This window comes from Stigmatopora argus, chromosome 23 (genome assembly GCF_051989625.1).
Source record: "Stigmatopora argus isolate UIUO_Sarg chromosome 23, RoL_Sarg_1.0, whole genome shotgun sequence".
Classification (NCBI taxonomy): Eukaryota; Metazoa; Chordata; class Actinopteri; order Syngnathiformes; family Syngnathidae; genus Stigmatopora; species Stigmatopora argus.
This window is the reverse complement of record NC_135409.1, coordinates 5,301,437-5,323,956: the sequence shown is the minus strand read 5'-3', so window position 1 is coordinate 5,323,956 and position 22,520 is coordinate 5,301,437. Positions and strand designations below refer to the sequence as shown.

Genomic DNA, 22,520 nt, shown 5'->3' with positions numbered 1-22,520 from the left:
AAAATAAGTGGTTTCAGAAAAGGAATGAATAAATGTGCTCATAACCACACACTGCCTTTTATCATCATATTTACATGTGGTTATCCATTTATTCATCAAAAATCAATCCAGTAAAAAAAAATCAAAGCAATATTCATGTTGACTACTTATCTATGTTGACTACCACTTATTTATTATGTTGACTACTTATACACTGATTCAATTCAATTCAATTTATCGGACGTGCTGGAATTTATATTATATTTAACATGATTTGAAAAAAAGTCTTCACGGAAAATGGAAAACCTTCCAAAATTCGTTTTGGCTTTGAGAAAATACACTTGCAAAGTAATAGAAAGAAAATGTGATGCGTATCATAGCCTTGGGGGGGTTACCCTTAAGTCGTATTTTTTAAAGGGTCTTCAGTATTGCTAATGAGCATTTGCACCTTATTTTTAGCTATTTGAAACACATTGACGTCTGGTTATCCGTTCATTGATCAATTGATCGGATTTGACGATAAACAGAATTTCTAGTACAGTGGTACCTCGAGATACAAGCTTAATTCGTTGCGGGACTGAGCTCGTATGTCGATTTTTCTCGTAACTCAAACGAACGTTTCCCATTGAAATGAACTAAAAACAAATTATTTTGTTCCAACCCTCTGAAAAAACACCAAAAACAGGATATTTGATTGGAATTTTTTTTTTATTTGTTCTAATTCGCCATCTATTAACAAAGTAACACATAACTAGTGGTTCAAGATTACTAAAATGTGTTTAATAGTACTAAAATTATACGGATTTTGAAGGGGGGGAGAGAGTGAGGGGGGGGGGTGCTTTTTGCACGGCAACGCGCTGGTAAAATAACATAAACAAATTTAAATGAACTTGGATTATGATGCAGACACACTCAAAAATAAGTTTAATCGAACCTAACACTAAACTTAATTCAAATTTTGTTTTATATTTTGACACTTTTCTTCTCCCGGGTTGGCTCTTTTTGCCCCGCCTCCACACTGACTTTCAATCAATATTGAAGGTTTTTTGAGTTTGTATTCCCTTCAAAATATTCCCAAAATGATGCACACAAATGTCCTCACAATAGGATAACGCACGACCACTTGCCAACGAGAAGTAGTATATACGCCATTCGCAATGACTAACGGGGAAAAAAAACACTGAAAAAATGCAACGCTCCGCCCAGTGCTCGCAGAGACATTACGAAGAGGGAGTTGCGACCAGAGACATTACACAAGTTAGTTGCGGGGAGAGAGACAGTGGCCATGATGTTCTTATGAGCATCATCTCGCGTCCTGTCTGCTCGTATATCAAAATTTGTCTCGTATCTCAAGATAAATATTTGCCCGAAATTTGACTCGTATCTCGAATTGCTCGTATGTCGGGTCACTCATATGTCGAGGTACCACTGTATATTTATTGTAAAAAAATAGGCTTGCAACCAAAAAGTTGATCTTCATTATTTGAATCTTACATTTTTATATTACTACGGAATACTGTGTCGAATCCTTTCTTGCACTTTGCAATCAATCGTACTTTGACCAACTTCTTTGGAGAAACCCACCTCGCAGAAACTCCAGCGTTTGCCACTTAGAGCACTCTTCATTTTATTTTTTTTCATTATACACCCTCGAGGGCTCATCAACTCTGAGTACTCATCAGTGTTAGTACTACTTCTCATTATTGTCCACTTTAGGAAAAGGAGAAGTCCTTTCCAATCAGCCACCTTTACTTTTTATACCGGGAAACTTCCCGTCCAATTTGAGGGACTGATTTTCGCATGAGAAAACAACAGGAAGCTAATCATATCAAAAAAAGGGGTTTATTATAGTCTTCCCCACCCCTACTTAGAATATAAAAAGTGTCATGTTAGATCATATATACTGTATATATTATATGATTACCTGGTTTAAGCAAGTATAAATACAAAAAGAAATAGAAAAGCCACAGTGTTAGACATGGCAGTGTAGACTTTGATTATATTGAGTAAGGCACATTGGATATAAAAAATAGAACAGTGCACTGTTTAAAATTCAAACAATTGGCTTCACTTGAAATGTTAAGTAAAAGCGTCATTGAAAACTCCAATAAACAAATACTGGGTTGAAATTTAACATCTTTAGACACCTAAACTGCACACCCTTGCTGACTAGCCAGATGCTAACGCGGTGCAGACTAGCTAGTTGTAATGTAAAAGTACAGAAAAAATAAGTTAACGCTATCAGAGGTCAGGGGTCGGCAAACTGGTCCTTGGGGGGCTGTTGTGGGTGCAGGTTTTGGTTCCTACCGATCCAACACAAACAGTTTAACCATTGATTGGACTTCTAAGATGCCAGATTGGTTGAAAGGTTTCCTCTTATAGGTCGGAACATAAACCCGTTGCCACTGCGACCCTTTCTGGAATAGTTTGGAGACCCCTGGGTTAAATGAGTACACAGACACTTGTGCGATACACCGTTTGAACTCAACATTTGAAGTAAACTGGACTTTTGATTTCGCAGAAAAAACCTGAGCTAAGTACTCTGGCTAACTGCCCAGAGGTTAGCGTGTTCTTTTGAAGGCATTGGGAGTAAGGCTAATGCCAGGTTCAAACATTTTCTCATTTCAAGTTCACTTTACTCTGAAATCTTCAGCCTGACGAATAGGAAGTTGTATTTTTCCACTGTGTGTTGACAGTTTTCAGCAGTTTTCTGGACTACGATTCAGTGTACATTGACTACAGTGTTGCAACAACAAAAAAACTTATCATAAAAGTTTCTCCCTTTTTTGGTACCAGTCTGTTTCTGCTGTTTTTACTGGAAATTCTGGGAGCTCCACACACTGTACAATACTTACAACAGGAGGGAATTGATCAGTTTTTGAAAAGTCTCAAACCCCTTTTAACCCATGCTTTTGCATTATAGGTCGTCGGCGTCCCCCGAGCTGAAGCTGCTGCGGCGGCTGCTGTCCTTGGAGGCGGCTGGCGGCGAGCCGGACGACAGCAGCGGGTCGGCGTCAAAGGAGGACAGCGCGTCGTCCATCAGGATCTCGTCAAGTGGATGCTCGCCCTTGAGCGTGGCGCTGAAGATCTCGGTGAAGTGAGACAACGGGTCGGAGAAAGTGCCGCAGCCGTCGGCGCCCGCCGCGTGGTCCTGCGGGACGACGGAAGACGCCGTGACGCCGGTCCCCACGGATATCCTCGGTAGGTAATCGCCATTGGGGTCTTCCTGGTAGAGAGGTGGCTGCTGGGTCTGAGGGGAGGACTGCTGTTGTTTGAGGAGGTGCGAGGATAGCTCTGTTGTCCCCAAAGAGGTGGCCATGTTTGGGAGGCCGTGCGCTCGAGCTTGGATCTCAAGTTCCTGTCGGAAAAAAAGCCTATGAATTAGACAGCATGTCAAAATTAAGCACATTACCTTAACTAGCTCCATAATTAGAATTCACAATGTACCTAGAGTGGGTAGTACATACCTGTCAACCTCTGCCGATAACTGCCCTTATAAATGATTATGATTCCCCTTACAAACCCCCAAAAAACCTTACAAACACCGTACGACTCGTACGGTGTTTGTACGGTTTTTGGGGGGTTTGTAAGGGGAATCATAATCATTTATAAGGGCAGTTATCGGCAGAGGTTGACAGGTATGGTAGTACATGAACTGTATTTTATAGTCAATTAACATTGCATTTCCATAAGAATGATAGGATAACCCCTAAAATAACTTCTAGAACTACGATTTTTTTCCTGAATTCTGGAACAACACAATTGAGACAAATAACATTAAAACACAACACAGTGGTACCTCGAGATACGAGCTTAATGCGTTCCGGGACTGAGCTCGTATGTCAATTTTCTTGTAACTCAAACTAACGTTTCCCATAGAAGTGAACTAAAAACAAATTAATTCGTTCCAACACTCTGAAAAAACACCCAAAACAGGATATTGGATTGGAAAAAAATGTTTTATTTGTTCTAATTCGCCATCTATTAACAAAGTAACAAATAACTAGTAGTTTAATAGTACTAAAATGTGTTTGATAGTACTAAAATTACACGGATTTTGCACGGCAACAGGCTTGTAACATAACATAAACAAATTTAAATGAACTTGGATTACGATGCAGACACACTCAAAAATAAGTTTAATCTAACCTAACACTAAACTTAATTCTAATTTTGTTTAACATTTTTATACCTTTCTTCTCCCGGCCGGGTTGGCTCAATACTTTGAAAGCCTGCTTATAAATGGTTTCAATTAGTTTTAGTGTTGTTTTGCAGACCGATAATCAACTTGTTAGGCAGTAAGTCATGTGTAAAATGATCAAATTATCAAAATATAGTTTTGCTGACTCATTAATAAGTGGATTACCTGAATTCGGAGTATCAGCCTTCTATTGGCCTGCTCCAGCTTCTTTTGGCGACTTTCCAGTTCCCGAGCGTGCTGCTGTTCCTTCTGCAGCCACCTGATGTACTCCACAGAGGCCTTTAAGATGGTTCCTTTGTTCCATCGCATGTCGCTGCACACACAACCAAATGTTCAGAATAGCTTTTTTCTTTTTCCTGCCTCATTCCTTCCTCTCCTTTCTCAATTCGGACAAGGCCATTATTCATCCTCGGACGTTACATGGAAATCTGAAAGGGGATTTTAATAGAATAATTAAGTGGAAAGTCCATTCTCGGACTTTCTTGGCATCTCAAATTAATCCAAGACTTGGGAACTCAAGGTGCGAGATTGCCTCCATTTTTAAGGCAAGGTAGTGAAATGGTCTTTTTTATGTTGGATCGGGCTAATAATCTTCTTTATCCCGCGTTAATGGTACCGCCGTGAAAAGGCCGACCTTGCTTTTAAATGTACGTCAAGGTTCAAATGGCCACTGGACGATCAGAGTTCTGAATCTTTTTCTAATTCTCTCCCTGCGATAATGAACAACTTTACCCTGTTTGGGATCCTGTCAAGTGTAGTTAGTGAAAATGTACAAATTACAGTGGTACCTCGAGATTCGAGCTTAATTCGTTCCGGGACTGAGCTTGTATGTCGATATTCTCATAACTCGAACGAACGTTTCCCATTGAAATGAACTAAAAACAAATTAATTCGTTCCAACCCTCTGAAAAAACACCAAAAACAGGATATTGGATTGGAAAAAATGTTTTATTTCTTCTAATTCGCCATCTATTAACAAAGTAACACATAACTAGTGGTTTAATATTACTAAAATGTGTTTAATAGTACTAAAATTTGACGGATTTCGCGGAGGGTAGGCGAAGGGGGACTTTTTGCATGGCAACGCGCTCGTAACATAACATAAACAAATTGAAATGAACTTGGATTACGATGCAGACACACTCAAAAAAAGGTTTAATCTAACTTTACACTAAACTTAATTCTAACTTTGTATTAAAGTTTGATACCTTTCTTCTCTTGGGTTGGCTGTATTTGCCCCGCCTCCACCCTGACTTTCACTATTGATAGGCTGTTTGCTTTTGTATTCCCTTCAAAATATTCCGAAAATGATGCACACAAATGTCCTCACAATAACGCACGACCACTTGCCGACGAGAAGTACAACTCTCAGTTGAGGCGATCCGCTGCTTTCTTTATCTACGATACCGTTTTATAACGGTTTTGTATGTATTGCACCGGCAAGACAGGCAAATGACCTCCGAAACTAAATGTTTCGGTACTTTGTACACAGCTTGTTTCAAATGTATAAGGTGGGATGTCAAATTCTCCAATTCTGTAATAATAATTCTGTAGTCTTCTCAATAGTTCAAGCTTTAACTTTTATTTCCAGAGCTGATGGCGCTAAAACCAAAGCATTTGTGAGCTCACCTCATATCAAAATGAAGCATTTTACAACATACTTACGGATCATTTGACTTTGGGATGAGCGTCCCCAGCTCTTTAATCCTGTAGTTGATGTTGTATCGTCGTCTTCTTTCGACTGAAAATCAAGAAAAAAAAGGTTCGAAATTAAGATACAAGTTTCGAGAGAGCAAAGCAAGGAAACAAATGTTGTGAGCCACTCACTCAAATTGTGGTTATCTTTTTTCTGTCTCTCCTTGGCCATGACTCGTGTGTCGTGTTCTGTTAAGGAGGGGGTAAAAAAAATGATTTTACAAATTGATTAGCGACGCAGTCTGATTGAGACAAAAAGGTCCAGTCAAGGAAGACACCGAGGTCAGCGCAAATGTCCCGTTTCCACGCGGGCATTAGCCTCGACAAGCTTGACCCCTCGCACGCATGCACGCAGAATGAAAGAGAGCCCAGTTTATCTCCCGCCCGGACGTCCACGGCTCATTGTGACCAAAAAGTGGGCACTTTTCCAGCGGCGGACTCCGTAATTAAGCCGATTTAGCAAGCGGCCTCGGAGAGGGGCAAGAAAATGCCACTGCATTTCTATTTGTATTCGCATTCTTCCAAATTACGTCATTAAGCTGAAATTGGATTTGCCAATTTGTCTCTGTTGATTCAATCAAGACAATTTGGAGTCTGAGGAGGTGCACATTGTCCTCGCCTTCGCTGAGAATGGAGGCTTTTTCAGCCCATATTTTCCATTTCCTAAATCGTTTCAAGCTCAATGTTAACAGAGTTATGTCTCAGATGGTCTCAAAGTTTGATATTTTTTTAATCATCAGTTCGGACCCACCCAAAAAGGCAACTCACGTTTGTATTTTTTTTTTTTTTTTTAACTCTCACCCAACCACGCCCACTTTACGCCCTCAAATCAGGGACCGGGTGCACCCGCACCCAGATCAAGTTCCGCCCCCGTGCTGATGCATTATTTTTTTACTCTTTTCCGATTGTACGGTAGCGACTAAGTAGTCTTTAAATCTTGTTAACACTATGGTATGGTTTCATACCTGTGGATTCCCTTTTTACTGTGAGCTTTGTGGGGTTAGATGTGGTACTCAGTCCACCACTAAGGGGGTTCATACCTGGTTCACCCCCATACACGTCCAGCATGCTGCCACTGAGGGACACCTGTTGGCAACAAGAAGGTCACATGGTCATTGTTTTTTCCAGTTCTTGGGTGTGCTTAAGCTGAGATATGAATTGTGTGTTGGCAACGTAGTAGAGTATGACTAGACAAAAGAGTAGAGGAGTCGTAGACAAATGTAGTGGCGGCGGAACCAATTTCCGTGCGACCTGACCTCCGCTAATGCCCCATTTTCAAAACCCTTTCACCCCAAACAATGACGGTCTCTGTGTTGAAAATAGCATCCCATTGGTGGAAAAGGCCATGCTGGGTCAAATGTTTGAAACAGAGACAAAACTGTTTTCATACGGGCCCTCGTTTTGTCTGAGAAAGCGTGTCCACCCTTTGATAATGATGTCTTTCCAAGGTCAAGATGTGGCGTGCTTGCCCCCATGGTTATCGGTTTGCCAATTGGTGAATTGTGGGAACACCCGCGAGACCCTCCCTTACAGTTTCAAGACCAAAATGAAGCAGCAGTGCTTTTGTCCTCAGTTATCTCAGAGGAGAGCTTATCAAAAACAGTCCAACAATTCGTAATTCGGCATCTCCCTTTTGTAAACATTCCTGAAAGTTGGCAAAATCATCGATGCCAACTCACCAGAGCTAATATATTTAGGTGTGGTGTCATTCCTGAGTAATTCAATTTGAACCGAGAACACCACCAGAAAATCTTGGTTTGAAGGCCTTATCTCCGCCTCCCCCTGCTTTTGGGCTCAGTCCGTGTCACATTATCAGTGGGTGGGATTGTTTCTCCTCCTCAACACTATTTCCCAGTTCCTGTAACATCGTTTTTTTTTTGGACAGCAAGGTTTGGGGATTCATACCTGTCAACCTCTGCCGATAACTGCCCTTATAAATGATTATGATTCCCCTTCCAAACCCCCAAAAAACCTTACAAACACCGTACGACGTACGGCGTACGGTGTTTGTAAGGTTTTTTGGGGGTTTGGAAGGGGAATCATAATCATTTATAAGGGCAGTTATCGGCAGAGGTTGACAGGTATGGGGATTCCTGTCGGAATCAACTTTGGAAGCTTTCTTCTTCTTCTTAAATGATGTGAGAACTATTCCTAAGCCCTGATGAACTTTGACTCATCTCCCGACTCAAGCTGACCTCAAAGCTAGGGTCCTTGAACGGCCACCCTAGTTCTTTTAACCCCGGGCTGCCACCTTCTATTTCTGACATTCCCATTCATGTTCAAAACCGGAAAGAATGCAAAAGTAGCCGACTCAAGAAAGTGTACTTACATTGTTTTGCATTAGGATGTTCGACTCCATGCAATCCAGGCCACCGTCTTTGAAGCCCGATTCCAGACTGATAAGGTCATCGATGACTTCATCCATCGGGAACTAAAAGACAGAAAGAGAGACTCAAGAGTCCGGAACTATGCACCTCTGACCACAAAAGTATTAGATTAGTGTGGAGTTAGTTGCGGAAAAAACTGTTACCAAAACAACTCCTGTGAGAACGTTTCATCGACAGTGACAAAGTCTAATGTTATTGATGAGGCGCGGAAGAAGAGATACAGTAAATGTTAAAAGTTCTTATCTGAACAGAAGAACAGGGGAGGACTGACAATCACTCGGAACTAACCGTGGATCATAATGTGACGAGAAGACGTGTCATTGAGAGTTCTTTCCCGGACAGAGTTTTGCAACTTCACGCTTTATGTTTTGGATTTCACTTCCTTACAATCAGACAAACGGAAAGGCACTCACCTCGCTTTCGTGGTTAGCCATCGTCATTAGGGTGACGGGACTTTCGGGGCCGTCGTTGACCGAGCCCACGTGTCCGTTCCTCATGACGGGGACGGTGGCCAGCGGTTGACCGGTAGCGTGGGGATGAGGCACGGCGTGTCCCTGCGCCACCGGCGAAGCCAACTTGGAGCCCAGTGTCAGGTACTGCTTGACTTGCTGACTCTGGCTCTGGTGGAGGTGGAACTTTGAGTTTTCCAGTTGGTTCTGCACCTGCGAGGGGGAGGATGGGACATGAGTCGGTAGTGTGGACACTTTCCGAGTCGCGTGGCGCCGGGCTGTGGCGAGAAGTTGATCTGACTCAGGACGCAGAACTGGAAAGTCAGCGCTTAGTCATTTATTTTGTGAGTTTTTTTAAAAAAAAAATCCTTCCAAACAGTCACCGTGGCGGCCCTATCGGTCTTACGTTCAAAGCTCCGCTCGCATCCCGCATCGTGAAGTAGCCGCAGTCGGATAAATGTGGCATTCTCAGTTTAGCTTGTCGCTCTTCTGGCTCCTTATTGAGTGGATGTCCCTCGCGGTGTCCAAGTGGGGCCTTTATAAAGGGCCCAAAGTGAACTAATTAGGCCCAAAGCTGGAGGTAAACCTTCCTGTTGCGTAGGAAGACAATCACTTCAAACAGCTGCCTGTCAGATCACCCGGGGTTTGATCACTGCAGGACGTTTGCCTTTACCGTCTATCACTAATTCGCTGGGACCGCCCTTTTCAGTCTCGACGACCAATCGACACTCAGCTCCTAAGGGCCACTCCTGCCCGCTCCAGGGTTTGCATCCGCACAAAATGACCCTTGTTCTCACCAATAGCAGTTTTAAATAACTCTACCAATGCCATTTTTAACCAGTCTCACTCACTCCTCTTTACCGACCGCCATCACCGCGGGGCTATTAGAATAATCGGTTACGCCAACAATGGCGTCAATAAAGCCATTGAGAGGTCTGAGTCCACTTCCGTAATTCACACAAGACATATTTAATGACTTTTGTTCAACTGACAAGGAGTCTCTTTGTCGTCAATGTGTAGCCTAGTGACGATTTTGAGACAATCCTATAGTGTAAACAAGTTTGGAAAACATTACCCTTGATGTCTTTAGTGCTCTAATCAAAGGCATGGAATGAAATTTCCTGAACTTTTATTTTTTTATCTCTATTCGGATGATTCTCCTTGACCGGACCAAGCTAATCAATTGTAAGTAGAAGTATTTAATTGCCACTTGACCTGTTGCGCTGATATTTCAGATGAATTCAATTTTGGCTTGCGGTCGCATTGATGTCACCATTTTTCTTAGGGAGAGTCCGTTCCGAGGAGTCGGAAAAGTTAGAAGTAGCCTTAGAAATTCACAAAACAATTATGGAGCCCTTATCATACAATGTCTTTTTTATGTACTACCCAAAAACGTTGTGCTTTTATGCAGGAATTCTTCAAACTTTTTGGGGGACTACCAATTATTACTCATGTTTTTGGTTATTTATTTGGCTTTTCATCTTAAATACATACTTGATAATTGCGTGGTGGTTAATGGTTCAATATGGATTTGCTTTAGCTACTCTTTATGCTGTTGTAGCAATATTTATATGTACATAAATGTACATGAATGTGTATATAGTTCCTCACCTAAAGAGCACAAAGACGATTCAGTTTCCAGAACGCATACGAAAGCCATCATTGATTTTGGATTTTTGTTTATATTTTGAAGTTACACGCAGCAACAGACTGTTTTTAAGCGGAGTTGCTGTTTTTTTTGCCAGGCATTCAGTTAAATGAGAGAATTCTGTCCACAATACTCATCTTGTCAGTCATCACTAAAGACCTCTTCTGTCCCTCCACAAGATGCCAGTTGTTAGTCAACCCGTTTTGTTTTTACAAGACACCGCACAGCACTTTTCGCTTTGCCGTTTTTCCATACTGTAAATGACGGAGACACGCTTGTTATCCACTTAAAGGAATCCGATTAGATTGGAGAGGTTGCGCTGCTTCAGTCACCGAAGTTGAACTGCACAATGCCACGTTTGTGTTCATGTGTGAAGAGGGCATGCTGGGGGATTATCAATGGCCCTACACACACTCGCACGTATGCACAGGAATGGAAGAAGATTCCAAACAATTCCAGAGTCAAGTTTAGAATTTTTTTTTGTCTCCCCTTCTCAATTGTTCTTTTTGAGACGCTTGGGTGTTTCTTTTTGGGGATGCTGAGCTGCACTGGCACCTGCCACCACAATGGACCAAGTGTATATTTTGTATATTTATACATATGTATGTGTGTGTATATATATATATATATATATATATATATATATATATATATATATATGTATATGTGTATATATATATATATATATATATATATATATATATATATATATATATATATATATATATATATATATATATATATATATGTATATATATATATATAGAATATATGTGTATGTGTATATGTATATATATGTATATAGAATATATCTATCTGTATATATGTATATAGAATATATGTATATATATATATATATGTATATATATAGAATATATGTATATATATATATATATATATATATATGTATATATATGTATGTATATATATAGAATGTATGTGTATGTGTATATGTATATATATATGTATATGTATATATATGTATATATATAGAATATATGTGTGTGTATATGTATATATATATATGTATATATGTATATATATATGTGTATATATATATATATGTATATATATGTGTATATATAAATATATATATGTATATATATATATAGGTGTTTATCATTCTTGCGTCCTGTACCTGTCATCTCAAGTTTTAAAAAAATGTTGACCGTGACTATGCGAAAACTCCACCCTTCCACATCTACAATTTTACAAATGTGAGTCATAGCAGATGCCGACTATTCATCAAGCATATCATGGTAAATTTTCCAGAAAACGTGTATTGTGCATGTGAGCTCATACCGAGTACATTCCCTGCTCATTGCTAAGTGAATTTCTCTTGTATTCATCTGCATTAGAAACCACAGAGACTTAACTTCATGACATAAAATTAGACTTTGCAAACCTTCAGTCACTTTTTTACCCAGTTTGGTCATTGCTCCATTTTGAAGTGCACTAGTCTCCCTAGAAGCAAAGCGACCCCAGAACAGGATGAGACCCCAACCAAGAACCAAACCCCACCCATTTCACAGTTATACTTTGGAGTTTTTCTATCCAAAAGACAAACTTGCGCAAGAAAGTTTCAATCTTGCTCAAGTTCTCCTTTCACTTCAGAAAAATCCAGCTGCTTATGAAAGACATGAAAACACTATGGGCAGGTGTATCCTTTGTTCCCAGCAATGCCTGCTTGCAGTAAAACGGTAGATTGACAATAATTCTTATGAGTTTACCATGTTTTTGGGACTATAAATAGCACCTGAGTGTAGGCACAGTAACTAAAAATACTGTGTCATGAAGATGGAGGAAAATATGTGAGAGTTATCTTTGTCGTTGCTTCAATTCCTCTGATTTAATTTTTAAATGAACAACTATTTTGACAGTCGATTGCTCATTTCATATTAATATATATTAAATAAACAACTATTTTGACCGTCGATTAATCATTTACAAATGATATTGACCTCAACTTTCTAAATCCTTTTTGTGGGGCTTTTGTTTTCATTTTCAATTTGTTGTACATACAGTAGAAAACCAAAACAAAGAATAAGTTAATTTATTTGATTGTAAAATGAAAATATTTAAAATTTTACTTATTCTTAAGTGCGTTTAGATATTTTATTCAGAAAACAAAATATAAAGAAAAAAGTCAGTTCTATTTTTTTGTTTACAAAAAAATTCAAACCTTAAAGTATGAGGTTTTGCAGTTGTTGTTTTTTTTAAGAAAAACATAAATATTGTATTTTAGTCTTTCTTCCGGTTAATAAGAGAAAATGAATAAATATTCTCCTAACTTTGTAGTTCTTAAAATATATTTGATTAATTCCAGGCCACACAAAACAATGTGGCGGGCTGCATCTAGCCCCCGGTCCTTGAGTTTGATACCTGTACTCTGGCATATAAATCGGAATATTTAGGAGGACTTTTTAATCATCAGAACCCAACAAATGCAACATAAAAAAAATCATAGCTGTAAACTGGGCTATCAAACGATGAAAAAAAGTGAGTTAAAATCCAGATAAAAACGACAGTAACCACACAGTGTAGATGTATAATACCATTTTGTGCAATAACCTGGCAACCCGAAAATTCCAAATCTGAATACATTAAAGACGTAATCGCGGGATATCAAACGATGAAAAAAGTGAATTAAAATCCAGATAATAACGACAGTAACAACACAGAGTAGATGTATAATTCCATTTTGTGCAATAACCTGGCAACCTGAAAATTCCAAATCTGAATACATTAAAGACGTAATCGCGGGCTATCAAACGATGAAAAAAGTGAGTTAAAATCCAGATAAAACAGACAGTAGTGTAGATGTATAATTCCATTTTGTGCAATAACCTGGCAACCCGAAAATTCCAAATCTGAAAACATTAAAATCGTAATCGCGGGCTATCAAACAATGAAAAAAGTGAATTAAAATCCAGATAATAACGACAGTAACAACACAGTGTAGATGTATAATTCCATTTTGTGCAATACCCTGGCAACCCGAAAATTCCAAATCTGAATACATTAAAGCCGTAATCGTCCCCTCATCATTTATTGCCCACGTCCCACTTCCTCGCCCATACCTGCAGTAGCTGGATCTCCGTCAGAGTGACCAGTTTGACCACGCAACACCGATTCATGGCGCCCGCGGCCTCTCCCATTGCGGGCCAACGCGCCAATTCGGCAGCCGATCTCACGGAGCTTTGTGTCTCACCGTAGGAGACCCGAGAAGAGGAAGGACGAGAAATATCGGCGAGGAAAGGAAGGCATGACACATCAGCTTATTTGGGGAGCAACACGGGCCGCTTCCTCCGTCTGTATGTTTGTGTGTGTGTGACTGAGCGAGAGAGAAAAACCTGACAGAAGCAGAAACACAGACGGCGGTTAAGTTTGCTCGCGTAGCTAAAAGAGGACGAAACAGGCAATGAGTTGCCTCTGCGTGCACATGGCCACACTTTTCCTTCCTGCAGAAAATTCAGCACATTCTGCCAGGTTATCTCCATGACAGTCGCTTCCCTTGTTAGGCTTTTTATTTTTCTCGACGCCGTCAACGATTTGAAATTGTACACGCTTGTGATTGGTGCTAAGGCCTCCCTTGAGTTGACCTTTTCTTACAATTGCAGAATTCCTGTTCAGCGTTGCAGTGATAGACTTGAGAATCCTACAATTAAGCAGTGGCGGTCCGTGCATTTTCTCGTAGCGCCTTCAACGGGTCAAATCCACTTCCTAGCAGCACTTAATGATTAAATACAAATACTGGAGCTTTTCAGACATTACAACCGGGCCGGGGGGGTGATTTTCCCAGGAAAAGACAGCGATGGACGTCAATGGCGAAATGGCAAAAATTGCACTAAAATGGGGTAAAATCCACTTCCTAGCAGTATTTAGTGATTAAATACAAACACTGGAGCTTAAATACAAACACTGGAGCTTTTCAGATATCAGAACTTGGCCCACAATTGAAATATTATTTCAGAATATAGCCATATTTTACTCACCAAAAATCATTTTTAACTGTACACAATATCCATCCTCCTTTCTTTCTTCCTTCTTTTCTATCGCCATCGAAGCTAATGCTGAAAGTCGACCTGTCCTGTCGTAATTCTGGCATAGTCCGTCTTGAAAAGGGCTTTAAATCAACACAACAATATATTTGCTTGTGCAGCTCGCTCCAAATACAGTTTGGTAGCTCTGGCTAATCACTAGCCAATCATAGTTGGTGAAAGCGATGACGTATCCCTACGCCTGCGACAAGGCAAGGTGGTGTTGCCAACTCGAAATCTGATTGGTTAAAGCAACAGTCTTATCGACGCTTGTTTAATGCAGCAGAGCCTGCAGAACTGATTGTGAAGGCCTTGAGGCAGATTTCTGACCCTGGCAACAAATAATGGCTGAAATGTGATTGGTTAAATGCTTCAATATGAAAACACACATCTGGAAGCAGTGTAACCAGGGGGAAAAGCAATGAAAGGAAGCTAACAGACCATTTGGAATAATAAGTACGTATTGATGGACAAAATATAATATGATTCAGATATTTCTTAGGCCAGCAGAGAAGGCCTTGAAGGCCCTGACCGCCCACCACTGCAATTAAGAGTCTTGACGTAGTCATTAAATGAGAGAATTTTCTCCAAAGTCATTATCTAGGCTCACACAGATCCATTTGCTATTTGAATTGTGCACGGAAAATCATTTTTGGGGACGGTTTGCCTCTGCATAGATGAAAGCGAGGACGTCATCAAAAGAGAGGATTCCGGGAGTGGGCCTCACAATCAACTGGAAAATGGTCGTCGAGACTTGTTCGCTTTATCGTGGGATCGTCGCAATACGAATTTGAGTTTAGCATTTTGGATCTTGTCAAAACCTTCCTTTTATTTTGAAAGTCAAGTAGCATGCTCCCTTCCTTTTTCACAAAAAATTGAAAATGTTGAAAGTTTTTCATATTTGGCTGGCCATTTTAACTTACGATTCATTTGGAAGCGCATCGTCAAGTTATAAATAAGTTGAGCATTTTGCACCTTGTCAAAACCTTCCATTATTTTGAAAGTCATGTAGCATGCTCACTTCCTTTTTCACGACACGCTAGTTGTTTCAGACAGTGTAGTTTGCCAAAAACCAAACCATGAGTCATTGTTGATATCCTGTTTGTGTTTTAGATTTCTTTGCAACTCTTGAAAAAAGGAAACTATTTAAAAATTAGATCCTATTGAGCTTTATTTTTGGAAGGCTCGCTGATAAATTCCACGGGGAAAAATCGGAAAATTCTCTTTACAACTGTGCTCTGTAAACAAAACAAAAAAGGCATCGATGCCAAATCTAATTAAGCAAATAAAATTTCTATAATGCAGTTAAATCCGGTTGGGCAACGAGTGCTTTTGAAATATTTTAGCGTTCAATACAGAGCGTAATGAAATGTCTGTCTGCATTTGTTCCACTGACTGGGGTTCTCATTAAAGGCTTTAAATGCGCATCCTTCGCAGCATTATTTTAGCCGCCGGAACCAAAGAGATTTTGTGGCGCCATTTGAGGCTCACGTTGGCCTCGCCCGTCCGTCCACGTGACTTGCGGTCGGCGCCTTATCGATCTTGGTAACCCTTGATCACATGGCGCCGTCTCAAATTTTACCATCCGCCCATGGAATGTACGTTTGTGGTGCCGTAATGGATGAAAATTCCATTTTTCGGGGGTGACGGGGGAGCCACAAGTGCTCACCTTTGGTCGTGGCACGTGCCATGTTTTAAAGATCAGGGACTTCTCGGCTTCTGAGGCCACGCATCAAAGTGCGCCTCGCACATCTGAGGCCTGTTTTATCCTGCTAGAAAAAGAATGTGTAATAACAGAGTGGAAGCGCTGCACTTTTAATGATCGGCAAATGAATTCAATATCGCGGCCGTTTTAACCGGATGGCGTCGAAACGGCGCATTGTTCGTTTCGGTTAAGATGGTGCGAGCAGTTTAGTTTGGTCGACTTGATTTGTTTTCTTGCTTTTTTTAGATGATCATGTTCACGTTGAGGGAGGGAGAAGTTTTGCATATATCTATATCTATCTATTTCTATATCTATATATGTCTATCTATTTCTATATCTATGTCTATCTATTTCTATATCTATGTCTATCTATTTCTATATCTATATCTGTCTATCTATTTCTATATCTATGTCTATCTATTTCTATATCTATCTAGAGAGAGAGAGAGACATTTTGCATATATCTATATCTATCTCTCTCTCTCTATATATATATATATATATATGTCTATCTATTTCTATATCTATATCTATGTAGATATATAGACAGAGAGAGAGAAGTTTTGCATATATCTATATCTATTTCTATATATCTATGTCTATCTATATCTATCTATCTATATATATATAGAGAGAGAGAGCGAGAGAGAAATATATATATATATATGTCTATCTATTTCTATATCTATTTCTATATCTATATCTATGTCTATCTATTTCTATATCTATCTATTTCTATATCTATATCTGTCTATCTATTTCTATATCTATATCTATGTCTATCTATTTCTATATCTATCTAGAGAGAGAGAGAGATACGTTTTGCATATATCTATATTTATCTCTCTCTCTCTATATATATATATATATGTCTATCTATTTCTATATATATGTAGATATATAGATAGAGAGAGAAAAGTTTTGCATATATCTATCTATTTCTATATATATCTATATATCTATGTCTATCTATTTCTCTCTCTCTCTATATATATATATATATATATATATATATATATATAAAGATAGATATATATATATATATAGAGAGAGAGAGAGAGAGAGAAATATATATATAGTATATAGTAGATTTACTCTTTCCTATTAAATCCCTGTGACAACAAAATTAAGCTGAATACTTAGTTTCTTATTTTTTATAGTGTAACTGACCGGATAAAAGAGAAACCATTGATGTTTAAAATAAATTTGAAACCACACTGCCCGCTTAGTAAACATAAGTGTCTTTGTCTATCTCCTAATGTCATTTCCTCATCACAAATCACACCGCAACGAGCGATGTGACAGGAGGAATTGTCATGCATTAAAGACCGATGCGCTTTTGTACCAAGTAAGCGGTCAGGATTTCCCTTTTTCGGGTTCAAACTCTCACACCTTCAATGGTCCAATATTAAAGAAATAACATGGGGAAGGGGGTGCTTGAGCATCTTCAGTCAGCACCAAGCAGATGCGATTAGTCAAATGGGATAATACAATTTTTGCAGCTAAATCGGTTAGGCCTGTTCACAAGAGCTCTCTGTTGGAATTTTCAACGACGTGCACGTGCCTCAATCTGCGTTCTCGCACGCTCACACACACGCGACGTGAGATACACCTGCACGGCCTGCGCTCAACTCCAGGACTGTGCAATCATCAGAGGTATATTCGGTTTATGGGGAAAAAAACTCTGAAGTATATTTTTCTTCTACTTTTGCAGTTTTGCCATTTTAACATTTTAAGATGGTCAAACCAATCGAAAACTCAAGTAAATAATGATTACAGTGGTACCTCGACATACGAGTGGCCCAACATACGAAAATTCGGCGAAACGTCCGTTCGGCAAACTGTCCGTCGGCCAAACGTCCGTCGGCGAAACGTCTTTCGGCGAATCGTCCAGTCACGTTGGGGGCCGATACCGATGCCTAGACCCCATTGGTTGGACAGTAAATTTACCAGGGGGTAGCCTATCGTGATCATGCGGTGTTGGAAAGTTGAACGTGGAAGAGAAAGAAAAAAAACTGATTCGATAAATGAAGTGGGAACTTGAGTAAACCGAATAAAACCACACGGAAGCACCACTTTTTTTGTAATATGTGACAACTATAGCAAAGGAAGAATGTGAAAGAAAGCATCAATACTCGTTCATTTCTGGTTCATTTTCAGCTGTGAATCATTTGAAACACAAAAATGAAAATGAACTTTGAATGAATTTTGAAAGTGGAAACTTTAAAGTTGGATACGGCCTCAAAAATGTCAACCTAACCTCATTTGTCAAGCACTGTTCAAAAGGTTTTTGGTGGAAATATGTTGATGACACCTCCCCCCTACTCCGTTGATTGAGGAAAATGAAATAATGCAATAGCTTTTTAATGAGAACTAAGCAGAAAATTAGATCAAGCTTTGACCTTACCCGAACTAATATTATACGGTTTGTGCCGTGGACACAAAGAGAGGCTTGTGTTTGGCTCCGCTCGGCTATCTTAGGGAGATGGGAAGAAGACTAGCATCTCTTCCCAACAACTAACCAACCAGCAAAAGGCCGATATGAACCATAATCCAAATTGTATTGGTTCAAATCCAGAATTAGACATTTTGATTTCGGAATTCTTGGTCCGCTGCGACATATTCTCTTAGTTTAGACATTGTTTTTATGCTTAAAACGGATAGAATAATCCGTAATGTTAGCAAATCCGTGCTAACGTTAGTTTTTCTCGAGAATAGAAGCTGGCCAGCTAATTTTTCCTGGATCATTCCAGAATTCTTCAAATTTAGCCTTCATTACTAATGGAATTCATTTGTATTTAGTTATTTTAAATGGGAAAAATTGATTTGAGATACAAGTAATAATAATAATAATAATCGGACATAGGCTTTGTCATCATCATTGACTCGAACAAAAAAGCCTAATTGTCATCATTCCCAGAAACTGCGTATGATGAAATTGGTAAATTGACATATGAAGGTTACTGTAGAAGAAAGCTCAAATTGGCAAACTCACGTAGAACAGCAACAATCATAAACTTCTATTCTACGAATAAGATGTGATTAGTTATCCGCAGAAGGACCAATTACAACACTTCATGAAATAGATTAAAAAAAAGGGCATCAAACTCCTAAACAGTGGAAAATTCTACAAAGCTACAAAATACCATCATTCGCCCTCATTCGCCCCTTCCCAATGTACGTCAGTGGCAGCCAGTGAGGTAACAAGGAAGTGACTAGAAAATGCACCAAAATCAGCAGGAAATGACCTATCAATAGGAAGCAGGTTGGAACTGCCATATCATCAACAGGACAAAAGTGGTCCAAAATTCAGTGCCATCAATGGCACTACACGTCAAAATAGATTAGATGTCTAGCGCTGTCAATTGTAATTACAGTGGTACCTCGACATACGAGTGGCCCGACATACGAGCAATTCGAGATACAAGTAAAATTTCGGGCAAATATTTATCTTGAGATACGAGACACATTTTGATATTTTGACAGCCGGCTGCTCATAAGAACATCATGGGCACTGTCTCTCTCCCCGCAACTTCCTCGTGTAATGTCTCTGGTCGCAACTCCCTCTTTGTAATGTCTCTGCGAGCACTGGGCGGAGCGTTGCATTTTTTCCAGTGTATTTTTTCCCATTAGTCAGTGCGAATGGCGTATATACTACTTCTCGTTGGAAAGTGGTAGTGCGTTATCCTATTGTGAGGACATTTGTGTGCATAATTCTCGGAATATTTTGAAGGGAATACAAACTCAAACAACCTAGGATATTGACTGAAAGTCAGTGTGGAGGCGGGGCAAAAAGAGCCAACCCGGGAGAAGACAGGTTTCAAAATGTGAAACAAAATTAAAATTAAGTTTAGTGTTAGGTTAGATTAAACTTTTTTTTGAGTGTGTCTGCATCATAATCCAAGTTCATTTAAATTAGTTTATGTTATGCTACTAGTGCGTTGACGTGCAAAAAAAATTCCATGAAAACGAAACCAAAATGAGTTCTATAACAAAATAGTCATGGAAAAAAAATAGTTCTTAGAAATTGAAATAGAAAGTGGAAACTTACAATCTTATCTCTTCCACTGCCGTTAACAGAAATAGACATTCAATTGATTTGAACTGGGATAGCTAGCATTGAATAAAAACTGTTTTGGTGCCATTGACGGCGGCAGACGTGCAATCCAATTCGACTGCCAGTTAAAAAGTCGTTCAAGCAAAAAGTCAAACTTGTTGAAAAAACATTACATTAATTAACGTTCACCTCAGATAGTTTCACTTTTCGATGTTCAAGCATCCAAAAACTTGGCGCCAAACCAAGTACACCTAATTGACGTTAGTTAATATGGACAATCCAGGTAAATAATGTACTTTCACGACTATAAGGTGCACTGCATTAAAATGTGCACCCTCAATGAATGACACATTTTATTTTTTTTCCATATATAAACACACTGGATTATAAGGCCCTGTATTTTGAAGAAAATTTAAAACTTTTAAGAGCCCTTTATTGTTGTGAAAATACGGTACTCACATCCTTAAAACTAGTCTGTCAATCCGGTTAAATGAATAACAAACTGTGCCTGAGTTCAATTTCTGCCCACAACTACATCCCATAATATTTCAAACCCATTCTTTCCTAGTACTTTTCTTGTTGGGTGTTTGAAAAATTGACATTAAACCATGGAGATCTGTCCAAGCTAAGCGAAAATGGAAAAAAAACAACCTCAAGTCACCTCAAACTTTCTCTCTCAGCTGTCATCTATTAAAAATACATTCCCCATTACATATTTGCACACTTTACTCTGTCTCCTTCTCATCTCGGCCGCCTTGATGTTTGTCTCTGTGGCTCTCTTGATCAGATTTGCCTCTGTCTATCTCTTCATCTGCACATACACCTGTGCAAGACTAACGTGAGACGACACCAATCTTTTTCATCACGATGGGGAGCCCGAGAGACCAAAAGACTAGCTTAAAAGGCGTGTTTCAGGGTATTAATTGCTTGACATGGCTCACCCAGGTATGGGAAACCTTGCATGTGCGGCAATTAAACACACTTGGAGGGGGCGGGGGGGACGTAAATAGTTGAAATACTTTGACGTCTGCACGAATCACGTGTCGTGGCCGTAAAAGTTATGCTAAGTTAACAGAGGTGAGGAGTACTTTTCTCAAGATAAATGATATAAAGTACACAAAGTGCATAGCTCGTGATTGTAGGGATGCAGCTACCCTTAAGTATTTATCTGCAGGTTAAAATCTGGATCATTTTAGCAGATGTAAACGAAGAAATGTGTTTAAAATTGCATAACATTTACTTTGGTGCCAAGATTGCACTTTCAAAAGAGCATTAAAGGCCAATACAAAGTCAAATGCAGATATCATGCGTATCTCCAGACTCAACAGAATTGCCTTCTGTAATTTGCTTTGCAGAGAAGTGATCTCGACATTGAATGAAAGGCTTCAAAATGTTAGCACAAGCAAAGAAAGCGAACCAACAAGGGGAAAATATGAGAAGAAAACCGAATGAATTTTCTCCTGACTCAGCCAACAAGGTAAGATGTGCAGTTTTATTTCCATATATGTTAATGTCTTTGTCAATTGTCTTGATGTTTTCATCAAGTGTTGTGCTTAGTATGTTTTGGATCTATAACAAAATTAATTCATCCATTGTAACACATTAGTATGTTACAAGAGCCATTCCACTAACTGTTCTCGAGTTTTACCAAAAAAATTGGACTGGAAACAAATGTTATACCACTTGACATCAGATTGGATTTAATTCCCAAAAGACAAAAATCCCATTTATCACAAAGCAATTTTTTTAATCTGCCACGTGACAAACTCATACTGATACGGACTCAAAAAAAACCAATGATTATTTCTCTGTTCTGCAAATGTTATTCCAGGTAAGCCAAAGAAAATGAGTAAGTGTAACATACCTGCCCATACCAGTTATATTCCAACATTGTATCAGTTCACTGAAACGTGCGCCTCCGCTCGGAACCAGACACGGGGGGAAAAAAAACGCGGCCGGGTTGCGGAATAGTCGGGCGGAATAGTCGGGGGACAAAGCATTTGGGCTTACGCGTGTCCACATGCGTGGACCAAGCCCTCATTGGCAAGCCTCGGCCGTCGAATTTGGGCACTCCCAAAGCTTCTGACCTGTTGATAATGAACCTGAACCCATTATTTTGAGTCAATGAATTGAAAGAAATAGGGAAAGGAATGAAAGCCGCAGGGCCAATTAACGGCATTCTTGGATGTATTACGCCAAGCCCGTCGCTCAGGCAGACCACTTTGCGCCTTTTGTCTTGATCCCCTCTGTTATTCATTAATTATTCCGAGCGGGGTCGGGGGTCCCGCGGCTAATTGTGCTAGCCGTTTCCATCTCTCGGCAAGGACGGCAATTCATCGATTACGTAGAGTGATTTGAC

The 22,520-nt window shown here is 39.5% G+C and overlaps 1 protein-coding gene across 5 annotated transcripts; it reads right to left on the bottom strand.

The window, feature by feature from the left end:
• Positions 1 to 1,805: 1,805 nt before the first annotated feature.
• Positions 1,806 to 22,127, bottom strand: tfec (transcription factor EC). 5 transcript variants are annotated; one of them, XM_077593782.1, is made up of 8 exons: positions 22,026 to 22,127; positions 8,676 to 8,924; positions 8,205 to 8,306; positions 6,841 to 6,961; positions 6,008 to 6,064; positions 5,846 to 5,921; positions 4,346 to 4,493; positions 1,806 to 3,337 (listed from the first exon to the last, which is right to left on the bottom strand). In XM_077593782.1, exons 1-8 carry the CDS (start codon positions 22,050 to 22,052, stop codon positions 2,897 to 2,899), a joined length of 1,221 nt encoding a protein of 406 aa, XP_077449908.1. In that variant the 5' UTR covers positions 22,053 to 22,127; the 3' UTR covers positions 1,806 to 2,896. The 5 variants fall into 5 exon arrangements, with proteins under 5 accessions (XP_077449908.1, XP_077449905.1, XP_077449909.1 ...); XM_077593779.1 differs by lacking the exon at positions 22,026 to 22,127 and adding an exon at positions 13,440 to 13,566; XM_077593783.1 differs by lacking the exon at positions 22,026 to 22,127 and adding an exon at positions 13,440 to 13,566 and having other exon boundaries at positions 6,916 to 6,961.
• Between the last annotated feature and the right edge of the window lie 393 nt (positions 22,128 to 22,520).